Source organism: Dipteris shenzhenensis, chromosome 6 (assembly GCF_047967505.1).
Source record: "Dipteris shenzhenensis isolate YYH24624 ecotype China chromosome 6, Dip_SZ_1.0, whole genome shotgun sequence".
Lineage (NCBI taxonomy): Eukaryota > Viridiplantae > Streptophyta > Polypodiopsida > Gleicheniales > Dipteridaceae > Dipteris > Dipteris shenzhenensis.
The window spans coordinates 44,169,070-44,189,388 of NC_141601.1; the positions used below are offsets into that span (position 1 = coordinate 44,169,070).

At 44.5% G+C, this 20,319-nt stretch overlaps 1 protein-coding gene across 1 annotated transcript in view; it reads right to left on the reverse strand.

Moving 5' to 3' along the window:
• LOC147901213 (Gut esterase (DUF1350)) overlaps positions 1–20,319 on the reverse strand; it is a 72,511-nt gene that overhangs the window by 24,889 nt on the left and 27,303 nt on the right. Inside the window, exons 5-7 of the mRNA XM_087375813.1 lie at positions 17,168–17,231; positions 16,823–16,878; positions 13,050–13,157 (exon numbers count right to left, since the gene is read on the reverse strand). Coding sequence (XP_087231939.1) covers positions 13,050–13,157; positions 16,823–16,878; positions 17,168–17,231 — 228 coding nt within the window. The remainder of the gene's footprint in view (positions 1–13,049; positions 13,158–16,822; positions 16,879–17,167; positions 17,232–20,319) is intronic.

Below are 20,319 nucleotides of genomic sequence, written 5' to 3' on the forward strand. Positions count from 1 at the left end.
CCCACTAGTTGAGAAGTGAAATCCCTAGAAGGGACGAGTGCGAGAGCTGTACACTCCTATGGAACCCCCTTTTCGGGGCTGTAAAATTAGGACTGGCACCTCTAGAGCAAGCGGGTATCTGTCCGAAATCTCTAGGTAGTTCCACGGTCCTAGCCTCCAAAACTCTCTGGGCAAAGGATGACCAAGGCGGGGCTTAGGACCTCGAAGTTGAGAAAAGGGCCCCGATGACCCTGACTGTGAGGAGGCAGAGCCAGGGCTGGGCTGCATCGAAGAGTGCTCATGCACCCCCTTGCCCATAGGCCGAGACGAGGAAGGACGGGAGGCGGGCGGGGGGGGAGGAGGTTACTGTAAGGGGTCGGGGGGAGGGCGAGAAGGAGAGGCGGCAGGGGTGGGAGGTGAGAGTAACAGCAGTTGGGGGGAGGGGGGGCGGGATCAGGGGGGCGACCTTGGGAGGAGGGGGCGGGGGAGGTAGAGGAACCTCCGGAGCCGACTCTACTGGGGCTCCAGACTCCCGCTGGACGGGAACTTAGGTACTCTACCGGCGGGTCCGAGGGGAGATCGAAAAAGGTCTCCTCCTCCATCTGTGTCTGGTTCAGGGACTCCGCTGGCACCTCTCCATTCCCCTTCCCTTTTCTTGGGAAGAAGAAGTTTGCGCCTTCTTGCACTCTCTAAGTTTGACTCTCCTTTTGTTTTTTCGAGCTGATTTGGAGGGCTTCTTTTTCTCCACCTTGGTCCAAGCCCCTTGGGAGGGCTCGACCCAAGGTGTCTGAGTCTGCTGAGGCTTGGCTGACGGACGGCGCTGAGCCTCCGTATGCTCCTATCTCTGGTAAGGGGCCCTGCCCACCAAACAGTCCCGTGCCAGGTGACCCATCTGTCTGTACCGAAGACACTGCTCGGGCAAGCCAGAGATGTCCACACGCTGTTTGAACTCGCCTCCATCTAAGGTCTCCAGGAGGATCTCCTCTGGGAGGGACTCTGGATGCTCTTCGATAACCCGGAGGCGGGGGACCCCATCGTCTACCACTACTGAAGCCGTTGTCTGTAGCGGAGATGCTAGAACTGTGCCAAAACAATTCCCTATGGAAGGAAGAATAGATCTGTACTCCTTCGGAAGCCCCAAGAAGCGAAGCGTCACTGGGAATCGTGGCATGTGATGAGTCGAATCCATGTCCTCGATTGTGAAGCCATGGTACCAAGGAAGGAGGTAGACAACATGAGGGCCTAGTAGAATAGGGCTCTGCTCGACAAGGGAGGCTGTGGTGTCGGGGGAGTTCAACTGCATGAGGAAGACTCCTCTCCCATAGATCGTAACCTCCTGGATGTGATCAGCCTCTAGGGCTAAGCTCGCCTGAAGCCAATCCCTAACCTGTTTCCTTGACGAGGTGAGCCCAACAATGCGACCCACTTGGGCCCTGTCCTGCAGAGCCTCTATTTCACACTTGACCTGCCGCTTGTCTTCCGGAGAGAGCATAATCTTAACCACAGTGGGGGTCGAAGGTGCTGCCATGTGAGCCCTTCTTGCCAGACCAAGGGTCGCTATCAAGGTCAATTCTCTCGAGAAACAAACACGAAGAGCTCGCTGCCTGAAAAGGAAGAAAGGCTCAAATCTGTAAGTAGTGCTACAGCTGTGAAGCAGAAGCTGCCTTGCCCTTTTAAAGGCGTGCAACTTTTATACTCAGCAAATCTCAAATTTTCTGACAGTAAAAAGATTGATAGATGGGTGGAATCTGAAGGCAAAAACTGACTCTGTAACTATCTCTTCTTTCCTCCTCTTTTTTTGTTTTTTTGGGATAGTAACTGGATGAGTAACCGATTGGTTACACTAACTAGACTAATTGGCTCTGGTTTGGTTAGTCCGTAACTAAGCTCTAACCAGAGTAGCTGGACTGATCCCAATTTGGTTACCCTAACCAAACTGGTCTGATTAGGTCAAGCTAACTGGACCAGGGTTAGGCTAACTGGGTACTGGTTCAACTAACCAAGGTCAACCAACCCATGGTTAACTAACTATAGTTAAGTTAACCAGGATTACCCTAACCAGCCACCTCAACTTCTGCAGAGCGATGGAGAGGCGACGGACGGCGACGATCTCTACCTCCACAAAGTCTTCTACGCCCCAGCTCCACGAATCAGTACCAGCAGCCGAATCAACTCCACGAATCACCCTTCTTGGAGGCGTGGCAACAGCTAGAGGCTGCACGACAACAACGCGATAGAGGGAGGAGATATGGGAGCAGCAGCAACGTTGAAGCAGCCTCCAAGGTAGCCACGGGAGAGTCACGCAAAGATGGCAGCGATGGGCGAGAGGCGACCAGGGTCAGCAACGAGCAACATCAAAGCCTCTCTCTTGGTACCTTCCCTTCCATTCTCACGCGACACCCGTGAACTGGGTAGTGAATGTCGAAACTTCTCTGGGCTGCTGCAAGATTGAAGGGCAGCTGCTCCTTGAACAGCGCCTATGCAAATTGCAGCTCCCTTATCGTGCATCCATCGTCCGGACTGTATAAGCGAGGCACCTAATCCCTGATTGATGAAAAAATCACCTTTCAAAATCCTGCCAAGCAAAAGAGCAATACTTTGCCAGACCCATTGGGTCTCTCAGCCATTCCAAAGGTGGTACTGAATGGACTCAATATCTCTAAGGCATCGTGGACAATGGGTGTCTGCTCCAAAAGCTCCCCTCCACAGGCTCACAGCAATACCTCCATGCTGGAAGAGACAAAAAAACTTAGAAACCTATCTCTTCCTGTGGGATCTCCATAACTGTCTGCAGAAATAAATATAAAGATTGGTGTGTTGCCCTATTAGCTAGATTTAGATGCTCGTTTTGGAGAGACTAAAATGAAATCATTTAGTCTTTACAAGTAGTTGTAGCTTGAATGAAGAGATTTTGGACTACCTTTTGATTAGCCTTCTCCTTTAGTAGGTCATTACGCACAACCTCTCCAAACTCATTCACAAGAGGTCCTCCAAAGCTCCCAGGATTTATAGTACAGTCTGTTAAAGAAGCCATTGAAAGCCTTCCCTAGAGCCTTGAGCAGCCTCTTCTGCCCCTGCCCGCTCCTTCTTTTCACAGCTCAGACTTTAATTGTTTGAAGCCTTAAAGAAGCTTGGTGGTGACGGCGCTATGAAGCCGCGTTGAGTCGCCCTGCGTTGTTGAGCACCAAGAAGGTCGTTGCGGATAGAGAGAAGCACACTCAGCAGTCTCGCATGGAGCTGCTGCCCCAGCCCGCCATTGTGGAGCAGCCTTTGCACTGCCATTGCGCCTGGCATAGGCGCTACCTAGATGCAGATATTGCACTCAGGGTTCATAGGGTTCTCCCCCAGGTTATTTGCTTGGATGCGTGCCTCCTACTCCTTCAGGTGTCACTCCTCCATTGGCTGCATGCCTTTTTGACATCCTGGTGGCATGCCTTTCTGACATCCTGGCAGATGTGGAGATCCAAATGCAAAGAGGCCATTGATGCTGCCAAACTGATCCAATCCAGACTCTCCATATCATATGGCATGACATTTTACATACTCTTGTGGCCACCAGATCAGAATCAAGGTTCCTCTTGAAGAGCTGGCTTCATGAGGTAGTGGGAGCATGGAGGACTAAACTTTTTGATGCACTTGACTGGCTTCATCACTGTCATTTTTAGCCAGATTATTTGTAATTATCCTTTAGGTGCTTTGTTCATCATGACAGATTTGCTGTTTTTTAATGTATTTGGTCATATCTGATAAAAATCTCTTTCCGGGGCGGGGGGGGAGCCTAGGACTCTCTAGGTCAACCCATCAACATTTATAGCTATAGAATCATGAAGAATATCGATCAACCTTCCTATCTAAATACCCCTTTTCCCTCAAGGACAAGAACATGATGTAGCTATAGAATTGTATTATCATGTTGAGCATGCAGTCCAGGAGTTACATGACAATGCAATTGTGCAATGTTGGCCGCACCCCTTCAATGCGTCAAGTTCAGGCTAGTTTTAAAGGGAGACCATATCATGAACACTACCATGTATGGGCATAGAGTTTTCCTAACTCCACCTCACTTCAACGACGGTCGCTCAGCTCCTACTCCCACGGAACCTAGTCTATTTGGGTTTAGACTTTGGTTTTTGCTGTTCCCTAGTATTAGCTATCCCCTAGTACCGTGAATTTAAAACAGATGATATGGACAAGCATCATGTGCCATGTTTCCTAATCCCCTGGGGTTTCACAGATTGTCCCCAAAAATAGGACATTTTTATTTTGAGCAGGGACACACTTCAACCTTGTATGGAGACCCCCACGACGACGGCTTAAATGCTCATGGATGAAGAAATGCATGATCGTAGAGGACTTGGATGGCTCCCCTCAAGAAATCCTGCTGGAGACTCTAGGTGAGGAGATCTACAACAATAGGTGGTGGTAGCAAGTCTAATAGGATAATGTTTAGCTTGGCCAATTGGCCAAGGCTTGCTCTTACTTCCCAAGATGTCTTCCCTCATGGAAGGGGGGAGGATCACCTTTGTCAATAGCCCTATTTCCCTCCTCGACTAGAAGCCCTTGGGTTCCAACCCCAACAGCTGCCCCACTAAGTAGAATATGGAGCAATATGTGACCAAGAACGTAAGGCAAGAAGGGCTCGAAGGCGACAATGGCCAAGGATTAGATTGACACTAACCCGTCATTGGCACCTAACTAGGAGCAAAGAGGTGAAGAGTCCTTGCAAAGTTTGGCCTCCCCCTTGGCACCTACCATAGATGAGGTCCTTTCCCCTAGGGCACCCCTGCATTGATCCGGGTTCATCAAATCCTCTAGGGGGAGAAGTAGTGCACTTATCATCCAACTCCCTAGTAGTGGCAACACAACCCCTCCCTAAGAGCCAGCTTGCTCAAGTCTATCCTGGTACATTGATAACACTAGTACATTCTTCATTTTTCCCTTCTCCTCTTGACTAAGTGATGGACCCACCGCACCTTCAAATCCATCACAACAACACAGTTTTTCTCTCCTAGACTTTTCCTACAAAGCCCCCCCTTCATAGCCTCTTTTTGCCAAAGCCTCCTCTCAGACTCTTTCTGCTAAATCCCCTCCTTTCTAGCCCACTTCTGGGGGTTTGCCTATCACTCATTGTTCTATGACCTTTTTGCTTCAACCGTTTCTTTTCTTAGTATAGGACCCCAACCCTTTTTAAACTAGGATAAAAGTTCCCTGCAAAATTTCGGTGCCTAGGCTCGTGAACAATACATGCAAGTTTCACATGACTACCCCACGCCCTGGATATTGTTCTTTGGTTGGGAAGTGGCGACATGATCGGGGCAGTGCATAGTTCTGAACCTTGTATGCCGCTGCTAGGACGGAAGAGGGAACCCTTCTTCTTTTCAAACTTCAGCTAAAGCACCAAGTGAAGCACATGCTATGGTAATGGTAGTCCATGTGCTATGCGCCTTATATTACATAGCCATGCATGAGTTCATGTTATCACCACATACACCAAGGCTCAAGAAGCTCGTCATCTCATTTGGCATGGATTCGGATCACTTGCATTGGAACCATGTATTTCAAAGGCAAGAAGTGATCGTTTCAAAGCTGATACCCTGGGCTTACAAGATAGCTTGGAACGGGTGGTGTCTCTAGCCCATTGCAGCACCAATATGGACTATTTGCCACGACATCCAACAAATTGGAGATGTCAAGTTTACGACCGCCTATTTTCATCATTCATGGTGGAATGTGCACCAGTTTCACGAACGTGTGAGATGGAAATGTTAAATGGTTAAGTGAGCCCTTTTAGGGCGATTTTATAGCAGCCTGGTCGGCCTGATTGGGTTGGCCAGATTCAGGCTGCTGGTCGGTTTTTGGGGCAGGCCTTGTGCCCTATAAAAGGAGGGCCTCCAGCCCTCATTCAGCATCACTTGCAGAAGCAATTGGGGAGCAGACAGTAGCAGCCACAGGCCTACCCTTGGACCTACACCCAGGAGGAGAAGGAGGCTCGCAGACTGAGCTCAAGGTGTTGCCCACCTAGGCTGGCTTCCGGACAGCAAGGTGGAAGGGATCTAGACAGAGAGTCTACATATGCTCGAGGTGGAGCACGTGGGCTTAGAGATCTAGAAGTGCCAAGCTTGTAGTTGAAGAACCTTTTGGTCTTGTATCTTGTCCTAGTTTCTGGATGGACGGAAATATAAAGTGTTGCTTCTATGTTTCTCTGAGCATTGTCTATTTACTGGCTTGCACATCTATGCACAGAAGTTAAAAAGTTAGTGATTCCACACCCCACATCACACTGTGTGAGCTCCTGGGCATTACTATCAGTCTTCTGCTGTGTGTACCCTCTGTTGGGTCATTTCTAACAAGAACAAGGAATTTTTCTTTTGAAATTCAATGTATTTAAAAATATTTCCAACAACATGCTTTGCAAAAGAAGGCGAATATTTTCCTACAGTTCAGTTAGATCATGGGGCTTGGTCTAGCATTTGAGGGTGGGACCCCTTGCTTGGGGTTATGGGCATTAGTGACCCACAAGAGTGATGCCCTCTCCTTGAGAGGGACTTCAGAAAATCACATCCCACTTGAGTCCCCATTTTTGGGACCAATCAAATGCACAGATTGCAGACCGACCTAGCAACCATCCAAGAGAATGTTCTCAGGGACTCCGGTGTGAGCCAGGAAACATGCCAAGAGGCATGGAGATACAAGATAAGACGACAAACGAATAAGCCTCTTAGTTGAGGTCAATCAAACTCAAAAATCACTTTAGAATAGGTCAATGTCTAGGACTACCTACTAGAAACCCATAAGTGAAATCAGAATTCAATTCTGACAAGTTTGATTTTTTAGGGTTTTAGGCTGCCACGTGGCAGGCTGCAGGCTGCAGTCTGAGCTGGCAGCAGGGACAGCTGGCCCAGACACTTGGCAATGGGAAGGGACAAGTGGCAAGAGAGATGGGGACAAGTGTGGGGGCCAGGGTGGGTTGGAAAAGTTGCCTAACTTGGGACAGCTCAGCCCCCACAAACTTGCCATCTTGGGCAGATGGTGGGCTGGTCCTATAAGAGAAGCCAGCCCCCTCCCTCATTTGCTACAAAATTCCCACGTCCAATTCAGCCCTCCTCCCTCCTTGGCGCAGCAGCCCTCTTCCCTCCCCCATCTTGGGGCAACCTCTCAAGCCCTCTAGGTGGTGCAATAGCTTTTTCGTTGCGAAGTCTACAATGAGATTTGTGGACGATACCATTGCCTTTTCAAAGACGGGTTCGAGGGCCCCTCTTATACCCATACCAGAGATGCCTGGCAGCTTTTATTCACGAGGCGGTCCAGCATAGAGATTGTCTCATCAGATCAAGGAGACAGGAGCAGGGGACCGTGCCCGGCCCATCCCAAAGTGTAAACTACTCTATGCTTTTATCACTTTAGACAATGGAGTCTCACAGCTTTTTTTAATAGAAACTGTTTCAAATTGCTCACACATATAAATGTTGTAGTATTAGAGACTGCAGAGGAGGCTGGATTCAGATTTACACAGCTTAATAATTTCTGACAACAAAATGAGATTGCAATAGGGTTGAGGGGCCAGAAAGGGGTTATACTTTTAGAGAGAGAGTGTGTTGTGGCTGCCCCCAAGCTGAGAGATGAAAAGGGGATACTGCTGCAGTTCTAGAGGTGCAGAGAGAGGCTGTTTTCTGCATGGGGTAGGGCTGGAACTGTAGAGAGAGAAAATTACTGTGTTAGAGAGAGAAAGCGCTGCAGTAGAGAGAGAAAGCCTACAGCAAGAGAGAGAAGGGTGCTCTTTCTGCTCACACACTAGGAGAAGGACAGGGGAAGCTGCTGCTGCTCTAGAAATGCTGAGAAGGGGCAGATCCTTGAAGAAGAGTAGATGAAACTGTAGAGGGAGTGTGTGCTGCAGTAGAGAGAGAAGATGCTGGAGAGGAGCTGGCTGAACCCCAAAGGCTGGAGGAGGGCTGCTACATCAAGGGAGAGGAGGAGGGACTACATTGGACATTGGATTTTTTGTGGGGAAAGGCCTTCTTTTATAGGCTCAGCCCACCCTCTGCCCAATTAAGAATGGGGGCTTGGATTTTGGTGGGCTGTAGTTCCCGGGGGACGAGCATTTTCCAAGTGAAATCTTCCGAGCATCCGAGTGGGGAAAAAAAAGATTCCAACTATGTAAAAATATGGCAAAAATAGATCACAAGACAACATAGTTTCACTTAGTATGCAAAGTATTATAGCAATGCCTATTTTATGCACAAATCTTTACAAGAATCTTTGTGAATGGTGAGTAATAGAATGGGATCGATTTTGAAGAAACCCACATGTAGAGTAGACTTCTCTATGAAAATTCCCTTATGATCCTTCTTCCAACTTTTACCTAATAGGGGGTGACATTGAAAACGCTCTCTCAACCTAGCTTCATGAAAGGATTTCTACAAAGAAACCTCATTGAATCAAGCCATCAAGGTAGTTTCGCCAGCGAAACCCCTTTCACATACAATGTCCAAATATAGTCATTCAACCACTCAAATTGATCAGAAAACCCCATTTGAGTACATCTATGGGGCTATATTTTGGAAAATCTTGCATATATAGTATTAAATATTACATGTACTTTATAAGAGTGATATATAAGTCCAAGTTAGTAATTATTTATAGTAATTTAAACATCTTTAGAAGCATATTCATAAATATCTTGTTATTTATACTATTAAAACACTAGAAATATCTTGTCATATTGATATAAATGTGTTTAATAAGTAATTACATATGTATAATATTATTACATTGAGAGTGATTATGAGGGATGTTTCTTAAACAAATTATTTTTCAACACTTTTAAAAGGTAATAACATGGGTACAAAGGATGTCAATGAATAAGAAAATTTATGTTATGTAAAATTGAATGAGCGACTATTTTGTATATTTTATGATAAAGGGATCTAGTTCTAGTGAAAATAAAAGTGTTAAAACCATGTTTCCTAAAGAAATACAAGTTTTTAAATCTCTTGAAAAGCATGCTCGGATAAAACTGCTCATAGGTTTTTGCTCGTAAAATTGACGCATCCCAGTTCCTGCAGTGACAAGTGGTGCCATAGTCCATGCATGGCTCTTCACATGTCCCCACAGGCTGCCATGTGTCCCATGAGCTGCCATGTGGCTATGCCACATGTCAAGGCTGCCATGTCAGTATGCCACGTCACCCAAAAACCCTTAAAAAAAAAGTGGTCAAAATTCAATTCTGATTTCACTGTCGGGTACCTAACAGCTTCTACTATCCAATGACATACTAAAGTCACAAATGAGCCATAACGGAGCTTACTAGTTTGTCGTCTTATCTTGTATCTCCATGTTTCCTTGGCATGCTTCCAGGCGCACACCCCAAGCCTGGAGACATTCTCCTAAATGGTTGCTAGGTCGGTATACAATCTGTGCATTTGATTGGTCCCATAAATCGGGTACTCAGGTGGAGTGTGATTTCCAATGTTCCTCCTAAAGGAGGTCATAACTTTGTGGGACACTGATGCCCGTAACTCCAACAAAGGGGGTCCACCTTCAAATACTAGACCTTGCCCCCATGTACCTAACTGAACATTAGGAAAAACATTTTATTCTTTTGCAAAACATATCAAATATAAATCTAAAAGAAAAATTACCAAGCAAGTGGATACGATGTGAAGCCAGGTGACACAGAGTACGATCACAGAGTTCTTCCAAGCAGAGCAGGTTGCTGTCATAGTTAGCAGCAGAGGCAGAGACCCTGAGACCGAGACATGACACACCAAGAAGAGGACAGACGCACAGATCACACTCACTGACATCTCCTCTTTCTTCAGGCTTGGGATGCAGCCGACCAGGGTTACAGTGGCGCTCGTCAAACGCCGAGTAGCGGCTAGCGGGACACGACAGGTTACTCATCCAGATAGCAGACAACGATCCATTACTGGCTTCCTGCTTGCATTGCCTAGTCTACCGCCGGGTGTATCTTGATGTTCTATATGCCTACTGTATTGTATTGGTTCAGACTGTGTCTCCACATGAGGATGATGATGCCAGGATGGCTGCTTAGGTTTTTTTTTAGTGGAAATGTATTATGATATCACTGACTATGTTTACAAGTTTTCTAGCATGGGTTAGGATGCTCGCTTAGTAGTGCCACCCTTTTGCTAACTGTATCAGGTTTTCCTTCAGTCTTATAGATCCATCGGTCTTTAGCAAAATTTAATAAAATTTCTTTCTTTCTTTCTTTCTGCCAGGCTTCTCTCTCTACAACAGCACTTTCTCTATCTACAGTTCAGGCTGCAGAAATCTTCCCCTCTCTTCACTTGTGGAGAAGCAGCAGCACCTCTTTCTCTTCCCTTGCCTCGGAGCAGCATCAGCACTCTCTCTCCAAACCATTTCTCCATTATAAGGCTTTCTCTCTCTAGCCTGCATCGCTTTTTCTCAGTTTTTCTCTCTCCAGCCCCAAGATCTCAGCAAGAGGGGCTGCAACTGCACCAAGGGCTCCACAACCCAGGAGCAAAAGTGGAAGGGGAGTCTGAATCTGAGATTTGTTCATTGGGATGAAGTGTGATTATGCACGCATCTTCCTTGCAGATCAAGGTGCGCCTGGAGACCAGTTCCCACTAGGATCAGCTCTTGAGTAATCTTTGGAGTGAGCCCAGTTGTTCTACTGTCTGTGTCCATGTCCAAAGTTTGAGTCTAGTTTGTAAGGTGCATTGCACCCTGGTCTTGTATCTCCATTTGAGCAAGGATAAAGGGGGGGCGGGGGGGGAGGGGGCATCTTAGCCCCTCAATCTCAGTGTAAGTTTAAAAAGTTCTGCAAATGCCAAATTGTGTTTATCTCTTTGTTATTACTCTTTATTGAGCAATCTATCAAGTTTTGCAAATTCTCATTCATGCAATCTCCATTCCAACATGCATCTATGAGCATCTTGAAAAAGTCTGCGAGATAATACTGCAAATTCTTTGGTCCAAGTCATTAAAAAGCACAAAGTGATTGCAGATAGGCCCTCTAGTTCCCGTACATGGTTATTTCCCCTAATGATATACTTCAGACTTGATCTCATCAGCCTTTTTGGCCTTCCACAGACATTAACAATTCTTTCTTTCTTTTTTTTCTCTTGCATCTCCAATGGCACTCTAGCCTCCTGTCTTGTTTGGTCAGATTGTATCTTATCCCTCACCAGTATAGCACCTTTGCATGTCCAATTCCAGCACAAGAGGTCGTTCTTAATGCCTGTAAGACCCGCCTCACAAACAAGCAGAGTACTCAATTCAGTGAAGCTCTCAGTGTAATATTTGACAAGAGAGGAGAAAGGAGAAAGAATACACAAAGAGGAGATGGGAGAAAATAATAAGGATCGCAATGTGTAGAAAATCTTTTAGAGGCCCTCTAAAGTGGCCCTTCTCTTGTGAGTGCAGCTGCTTGACTTTCGTCTCCCAAGAGAAAAATACATCTTAGGTGCCTCCTTAGCGTTCCAACACATTATCTTGGAATTCATAGCCCACTATAAGCATTTCTCAATTCAATATGGCCTCAGTTTCTCTTGACAGCAGCTCTCCACGTGTTATTTTCACTATTCACTTCTTTACCACAACATTATAATCAATGAGCTGATGTGTGGGCAGAAAATTCTTGCCAGTTAGCTCCAAGGCATGAAAGAATACAGAAACAGGAGATGGGAGAAAATAATAATGACTGCAAATGTCTGCCTTTTAGAGGCCGCTCTAAAGTGGCTCTTTTCTTGTGAGTGCAGCTGCTTGACTTCCCTCTCCCAAGAGGAAAAGACATCTTAGGTGCCTCTCCTTAGTGTTCCAACACATTATCTTGGAATTCATAGCCCACTGTGAGCATTTCTCAACTCTACATGTCCTCAGTTTCTCTCAACACCAGCTCTCCACATGTTTTTTTCACTAGTCACCTCTTTACCACACCATTATAATGAGTAGATGTGTCCGTGGAAAATTCTTGCCAGTTAGCTCCAAGGCCTGAAAGAATAGACAAAGAGGGATGGGAGAATATAATAAGGTCTGCAATGCCTGCAAAATCTTTTAGAGGCTGCTCTAAAATGGCCCTTCTTTTGTATGTGCAGCTGCTGACTAAACAACCATATAAATACGTGATATGCTTACCAATCATTTTGTTCGAATATGCAAACTCTCCAGTGGAATTGTTTCTGCTATGTCATTCCCATCTTCCATTAATAACAATCCCCACAGCTATATATATAACATGTGCTTTTGTTTGACTACATTATTTAGACTATACAATGAGGACAGAAAGCTTAAAGTTGTACACACATACACCCCAAAAAAAAGATCTTCATTTACTATAAAGCTGTCATGCAGTGACCTTTTGCATAGCCTCTAGCCTGCATTCAGACTTGCCTTGACATTTGAATCCTTAGTAGCCGTTGCAGAACTTCCAGAAACAGAGTTTCAACATTTGAGTGAATTGCCACTATGAGTAGAAAGTTATTGTCCCAGTGAAATCAAAGGTGTGTCAAGTGACAGTAGTACAACCCTCCACTTCAAAAAAGGCTATGTTTATCCATCATTTGTTTGAATATGTAAACTCACCAATGGAATTGTTTGTGCTATGTCACTCCATCTTCCATTAATAGACAATCCCCACAACTATATATAGAATAAGTGCTTTTGAATTGTATGACTTGAACAAATTTTCTTGAGGCATTACCATTCAGGGACAATAAGATGCTCTAAACTGCAAACGCTAACCATAACTACATTATTTAAGCTATACAACAAGTACAGAAAGTTGTAGTGATAATCTTGCACCCTTACAAAGAAAATGAAAAATCCTTCATTTCAAAACACACTTTTCGGTAGGATGTCAAGCCTTTTTAATCATGGCACATATTATCATTAAATGCATAAATTCAGCTTGAAATCAGAACATTTGGCAATAAATTAAACTCAGGTCTACCTAGACTCTTCCGATACAGAGGTATTTAGTGTAAAAAGCAAATTGCAATCTCCATGGTAATAATCTAGCAATGCTTATATATGCCAAACAATGTTAGATAAAGGACATCAGAGTTGCAACAGAATGCCTTCACACTTACTCCGTATCGCACAGTTGGCGAGTCCATTAATTGGCTGAGGAGAGGACCTAAGTTTTGGGCCATAGGAACAATCACAGGTGAAAAAAGTGGGATCGCTCTGCTTGCTTCCTGCAGTTACAAGAACAGAGTTACTCTTGTTCTGAGCTACACAGTGGATGAAAATGCACATTGTATCAATCAAAGAAAACCGCCTTCAATTATAGTTGTAAAATCACTAAAATATGATATAAATTTCTGAAGTAATCCATATGACAGCCAGTGTTTTAAAGACACCACTTTGATGTACAAAGTTCAAATAGTTAACCATTTTTATATTACACTTTGTCTCAGCAAGGACATCAACAAAAGACAGATCTTTAGGAAACTCAAGGCAACCTGCCCATTTCGGAAGAGCATGCCTCTTAAGACCCAACGAGGTAGTTCTCCTTACCTGCCATAGGCACCTCTAAAGACATCTTAGCATGTATAATCAAGGTTTCTCTATGCAACATTCAAGACCTTAATAAGAAAATGATGCCACATTGCCAGTGCATATACAGTGCACCACATTATGATCTGGACAGGGAAAAGCAGTCCTATCAGAACACCCCCTCAGAGTGAGGTGAGGATACAGGATAATCCTCATAAGATGTTCACCAGGCCGTATGCAATTCTATTTGAGTGCATAAACGAAGGAATGACCATGTAGTGGAAGAATGAGACATGCCAAAGGAAGAATAGCTTGGAGGATACACCAACCAAGATATGAAAAAGGTATGGTGCATGATTAAATCAGTTGGTCTCATTCACACTTACCCTCAATGCAGGGAGATAGAGTGTCAGCCCTTATTTAGCATCCAAAGGTCTGTGATCAAGTGCTTGGGCATAGGACGCAAATATCAGCCAAGCACAATGAGATAGCAGACAACTAGATCTACCCTTGAGAGAGTTACAGTGGGCAAGTGTAATTCTATACTTTTTTGCATTTGGAAGGAAGGTATGTATAGATGGCTATAGGAGACCATTGATACATGGGAGGCTTGTAGCCGTTTTGTAAATATTCACAGAACAAGGAATCCATTAGTTATATAGACCACCATGGCACGGTACCATAAGTCATAAGATGGGACTTCATGAATCAAGTTGTAGAACAGCTAGCTTTCTCTCAATGCCTCGTGCACACTCGACTCTATGTATTGCTTTCACGTTTAACACTGGTACTTTTCTTTAGGGGAATGGAAGGGGGAAGGTGGGTAGATTTAGATAGTCAAGCTAAGAGCCAATCAAACAGGTGGAAGATTAGAGCATATGTCTTGTAGACTTGACAAAGATAAAAGAGCTTTGGAAAAGATGGGAAGAAAGGATTGTGACAAATCTTGACAGTCACAAAGTCTCAAAGAAGGTAAAGAAGACCTCGTGGTAAGAGAAGAACACGAGGGAGCGAAGGGCACTGACCAAGATAAGGAAACAATCGTGGTAGAGATTTCATTTGGGTTCCCAGAGGCACTTTCACTAGCAATCTTGGCTTTCAGGTTGGGGTCATGTGTCTCTAGCTCAGTAGTTTGCACTTGTGTTGGAAAGAAGGAAGTTAGTGTAATAAAGCACCACTAGACTTTCCTTCGCTGGTGAGCAACGGTGCTCAACCAAGTGCTTCTGGCATGTAGCCTCTTGTTGGTGTTTCCATGCCGATAGCATTAGACAGGTATGGCTCAATGGATACCGGAGCTAGAGTGACAGGTATGACTCAATGGAGTGGAGGGGATGGCTCAAATGGATACCAGAGCCAAAGTATCTCGGGACACTATCACTCTTCCTTCATCATCGGGTGAACTAGGGATTCTTGATCTCAAGCTTCACAGGAGGGCACTCCTAGTCAAGCTTCTTGTTAGAGGCTTGACCCCCCGGGGGACTAGCCATGGAAGCAATTCTTGCTTCATGGTATTCTTCAGTGTGCACCACGAGCAGCTGGGGTAGTGGTCAGGGAGTATTGGTTAGATTTTCTTGGTGGACCATCACCGAAGCCAGGCAGCCTCTTTTTCTTAACCCTCTATTGAGATCCAAATTGGCATGATGGCGCTCTCAAGGATTGTCTAGTATTGGTAATTAGTTCAGTGGAGGTCAGAAGATCATAGAGGAGATCATCACTCACACATATGAACCGCTTCCCTAGATTGCTGGTACTAGGACTCCAAATCAGGAGACCCATTCTGCAGGCTTGGAGAGAGACCCTTCTTGATCCTCACTACCCTCAGACTGAGTTCAGATGGTCAAGGCGTTTCAGCGAGCAGGGCACATGTTTAGGAGTGAGAGGAGGATGAGCCCTTTCTCATACTTCCCCTCAGACACCTCTCACAGACTCCCCCAGTCGTTGGATAAGAAGGTTTTACATTGGCAGAGGATCAGAGTTCTAGGATGCCTGGGGAGTGCCTGGTCATCAGACATGTCCCATCTTACAGTAGCAGCTGAGCCCAGGTGAACGCTTTGGAATTTTCAGGGGAGACCTTTTGCTGAGTTGGACTGGGATCCAGTGGAATGGTCCTAGCCAGCTTCCACTGCTCCAGATTCCCATATTCCATTCTTTCACGATCCGCCCATCATTTACCCACAGTTGTTCAATACTAGTAGGCACAGGGGATTTCAGAGCATCATCTATTGAGGATTTTTGGGGGATCAATAGGGCCAAGAAAGTCTCATACTTTCTTTCACTATGTATTCATAGAGGTATTCCAGTTGCCTCTATGTTGGACAGGAGTTTTCAGATTATTCTCACACATTATCTCTAAGTCTTTTGCTCTGACGTGGGGAGTAGCTTGGGCCAGAGGGTTTAGTGCCTCTTCTCTATATGAGTTAGGGGTAGGTGACCATGCCTTCTTCATGCAGAGGCCTTATACACGCAGCCCTTACATATCTGAGCACCAGGAGCCTCAGGATTTGTTCTTATTCCCCACCCTGGCTCAGGACCCACTGCCTTCCTCACACCAGGGTCGGCTTGGGAAGTGGTTTCTATGTTCGCGATGTGCTCAGGTCATTGGTGGACACACAACTACTGCCACTGATAGACTGGCTTCCATTTGGACTGATCTCATTTCTAGTATCCAGAGTCAGTGGGAAAGAGGCACTGGGACCCCTACCCAGCTGTTCGAGAGGGATTGTTAGCCTTCGTGAGGAGTTGTAATTATTCTTTGTTTTTTCATGTCACTCCAGTTGGGATGATGTGCCATTATAGACCCCCCCATGGTTGTTTATTAATATTCTAGAGAGTTCTCACCCTCCCACCTCTGGTTTAATTCCTTTTGAATGGAATAGACAACTTCTTACTGTAAAAATGTCATGAGCGTGCATGCACAGAAACAAAAAAACATGCATAATTTGTATTCCGTTTCTGTCAGGGATCCATGTATTGAGGGTAGACCCATGCAAGAAGAAGGCTAGCACTCAGATTTTGCAAAACACACCCTCGGCTAAGAAATTGAGTAGTTCCTCACAAAAGGTTCCTTAATAGATTCAATCAGTTAAACAGCCAATTTCCTTTTTGATCCTGTTTTTATTTGATTGTGATGAAAAACTTTGGCGGCATTCTATAATATCATAAACATTAGAAATTCGAAAATTGGTCTGAACATTGTCTTTGTTGTTTTAGTTTTGTACATCCTAGTTGCTCACAGGACCTTTGCCTCACAATCATACACATACAGCCTCTTGCTCTTCATGCTTAACTGCATAAAGCATCAGCACATACTGCAGGCACTTTTAAATCCAGAAGAAGTCCATCAAGCAGTATTAATAATATTAACCTTGTTGTTAAAAGATATGAGAACATTGCCAGCCCGCTGAACAGCATATCTTGCCCCTGGAAGCAACTTACAGAAAACCTGTGAACATCTCAAAAAGAAAGGTCCAACATCACAGATCCTTGCATGCATCCAGCCTTGGGCTGAAATGCCTTCAATACTCAGCAAGCTAAGATCTACAAAAACTAGTGTAGAAAGACATTAAAACTGATATAATCAAAAAGTGACACAAAAAATATTATGATCTATCGTCCTGAGCTCCAAAAAAACTATGGCATTTTCAACAGAAGCAACAGCAGATAACAGTACAGAAGGACAATCACAAAAAAGCGTGAGTAAAAGAATTACCTATCAGAAGCTGCATCAGAGCCCCCATAGAGTGACCTACTCCAAACGTAGGAAGATTTTCAATCTGTAATGTGTGCATTCCATTGCAAAATCAACCACCAGCTCAAAGTCAGGAAGCTCATAGAACCTAGAAAAATGTACCATACGAACAGATAAAAAAGCGCAAACTGATGCAAAGCAGAAGCATACGAACAGACAGGCAAAAGGTAGTCAATCATTATCATAGTCTATCTGTGTCCGAAAACATACATAAAAGTGAATGTAAAAATCCAGTTACGCGGCTCAAGGACGTCTAATCAATTACAGCCTCCTCTGTATATTCTCTGCTCTATGTGCAGACTTTTCCATGCTTTCTGCTCCACAAGCATAATCCATAATTCTGTATAGCTATAATAGAGCATTTAGTGGGACAAATCTGCAATATATTGCAAAATCTCTTGAGAAATCCAACCTGTTTACTCAGGACAACCGCTTAAGAGATTCTTTCTCGACTACCCGTCTCCAAATCATTGCACACACATGCGCGCATGCAGGTGAATCCAGAAACATGCCAAAACTTGCCCTCTAGAAACAAAACAAATAGTGCAGTTTTAACCTTATGCTGGTCACCCACAAAGTTGAAAGCCATAAACTTCATAATGCATAGCAGGGACCAGTTACAATGACATCTCCATAGATATCATGAGCACCCAATGGTGGGTGTAGGCCACAATAAACAGATGCTCTCACATATACGCACATATCTACACACACCCACACGGGCATCCATTTATAGAAAGGTGTCTGCACCAAGAACTCCGAAGGTCAAGAGCAGACTTAGCGGTGACAAAGGCTAGCACATAACTATAAACAAGGCCTGCAAGGATGGGCTGACAGCGTATAATCCAGCCACATGCTTTATGCATTGAGTCGAACCCCTAAATTAAGGTCTTAACGTAACTGCAACTTGATTGTCCCATTGTAATCTTAAATACGAAGGCAATTGCCTTTACATGCAACAAACACATAATTAGAAACGTGACCTAAAGGGATGGGATGGAGAGTTACAACCCAATCATAGTCTTCATGTACTAAATTACCCCCACATATTGAGTTTTAGCATAACTCTAGATAGGATCTACAATAGGTAAAACTGGTGGTACCATTCCACAGGTCCTTGCTCAGACTAACGACAATGTCTATGAGCCTACTCCAAGGCCAAGCTGTTACAAGGCTTCTAGCATGTGTGCCAATCCTCTCAGCATAGAGCTTCCTATGAGGCAATAGCTTTACACATCATACAAATGACAAAGGTGCTCCAAGAGCAGGCTACCTTGATATATATGTTGTCGTGAGCATTGCTATAGATCAATTCTGAGTCTCATCACATAAAACAAGGGTTGAGGTACAAAAGGAGAAATCCAACAAGACCACAGGTATGTTGGGGTGTGACTGTTGGGATTTAGGAGTCACCTCCTTACCGGTGAGACACCATATAAGGAAGACATGGGGGGGGGCGGGGGGGGAGAGATCTGCACCATAGGAAGGAAAAACAGGGCTGCCACATGGGGAAAAAAAAGCTGCCATTTACTCTGATCTGAGAGAAGAAAGAAGGATGCCACGTGGGGATCTGCAAGAGCTGCATTAGCAGCAAAATGGCAGCTATGTGGGCTGCAGATCGTGGCCCAGCCATATGGCTAGAAGACCCCAGCAGAAAGCTGCAATACACAGGCCTTATGGGCTATTTATAGGCCTGAAAGGGGGTGGAACAGTCTGGTGTACAGGTTCAGGTCAGTAGTAGGCGTAGGGGTCAGCAGCGGGTTGGCTGCAAATCTGCCAGGGTCCAGACCTGGTGTGCCAAGTCTGGAGCAAGGCTCTCGAGTTAGTGTCATGGTGAATGCTTTGCGTCTGTGAAATGTGGCAAAGCCACATGAGTTAGACCAGTAGAATGATGCCATATGACGCTCATCCCCTCCATCCATTTATATGTGGGGTTATGCCACATCATGTGACCCCTTAAAAATATCTAACCACTATTCACAGAAAAACATAATGAGTGACCCAATGTAGCACCTAAGATTAGGATACCACTTTAATTATACTAACATCCCAAGGATGATTTAATGGAATAATTCCATAGTTCATCACTAACTTTTCCAACACTGCAATGGATTAGGCTTTATACACATGGTGCTGGAAAATGTTTCTTGCTTACCTGGCAAGACGGTTGGTTAACGATATCTGCCATTTGATCTTTCGTCGTCGAATAATATACAGTTCAATTTCATTGCTCAAATCTTTTCACATATAAAGTGATGTTGCACCTTAATGAAATACAGAACCCTTGTCAAGTTTGCTAGAGCTCTGGTTATCAGTAAATAGTCGAGTTTGATCCTTTAGAAAAGAACAAGTATCAATAAAGATCCTTCTCAACCAAAGAGCCTCACAGGCTATATTTGTAGATGCTCTATATTCAGCTTCTGAAAGATATAGCAATAGAACTTTATTTCTTACTGCTCCACGATATCAAGCCAAATTGTGAACATTTTATCTTGGTCTCTCCAGACTTCAATTTCCAAACAGTAATGCATATAATTACATCAATGATAGTATGATGTAATATTACCCCTAGGGGGATGCCTTGGGTTAGCAAGATAGGAGTAAGGCAGTGGTCATTTTTTAGTGGGGTTAGTGACCCTAAGGCCTAGTAGTGCCTAGTTAGAACAGCTAGGACAGTTAGAACTAATCCTAGGTCCCCAAAGCAGTGTGACAAATCAGTAGCGCATATAATTGCGACAACACGACAAATGGGTAACATCGTTGTGGTGAACTACTAACACTAAAGTTTGTTTTTGCTCTCAAACAGAGTGACAGTTGACATGTTCTGCTGGTACGTATGACTTCATTATTTGAATATGGTTTTCAAGGTTTGGGGGAATTTACACATGTGATCTGTTGATTTGTTAGCAGACAAGTTGGTGGGCTTTGGAAGGTTTACTAAGATACATTCCCTGTACAGCTAGGGAGCAACTCAGCCTTGTACTACTTTCAAATTGGGGACAGCAAAGAAAACTTACATGAATTTAAAAAATATGAATTTATCTATCACTATAAGACATCTCCTAAAACTATCCAATCAGCAAAAGCCAGTCGATCTTATATAAGAGTCTACC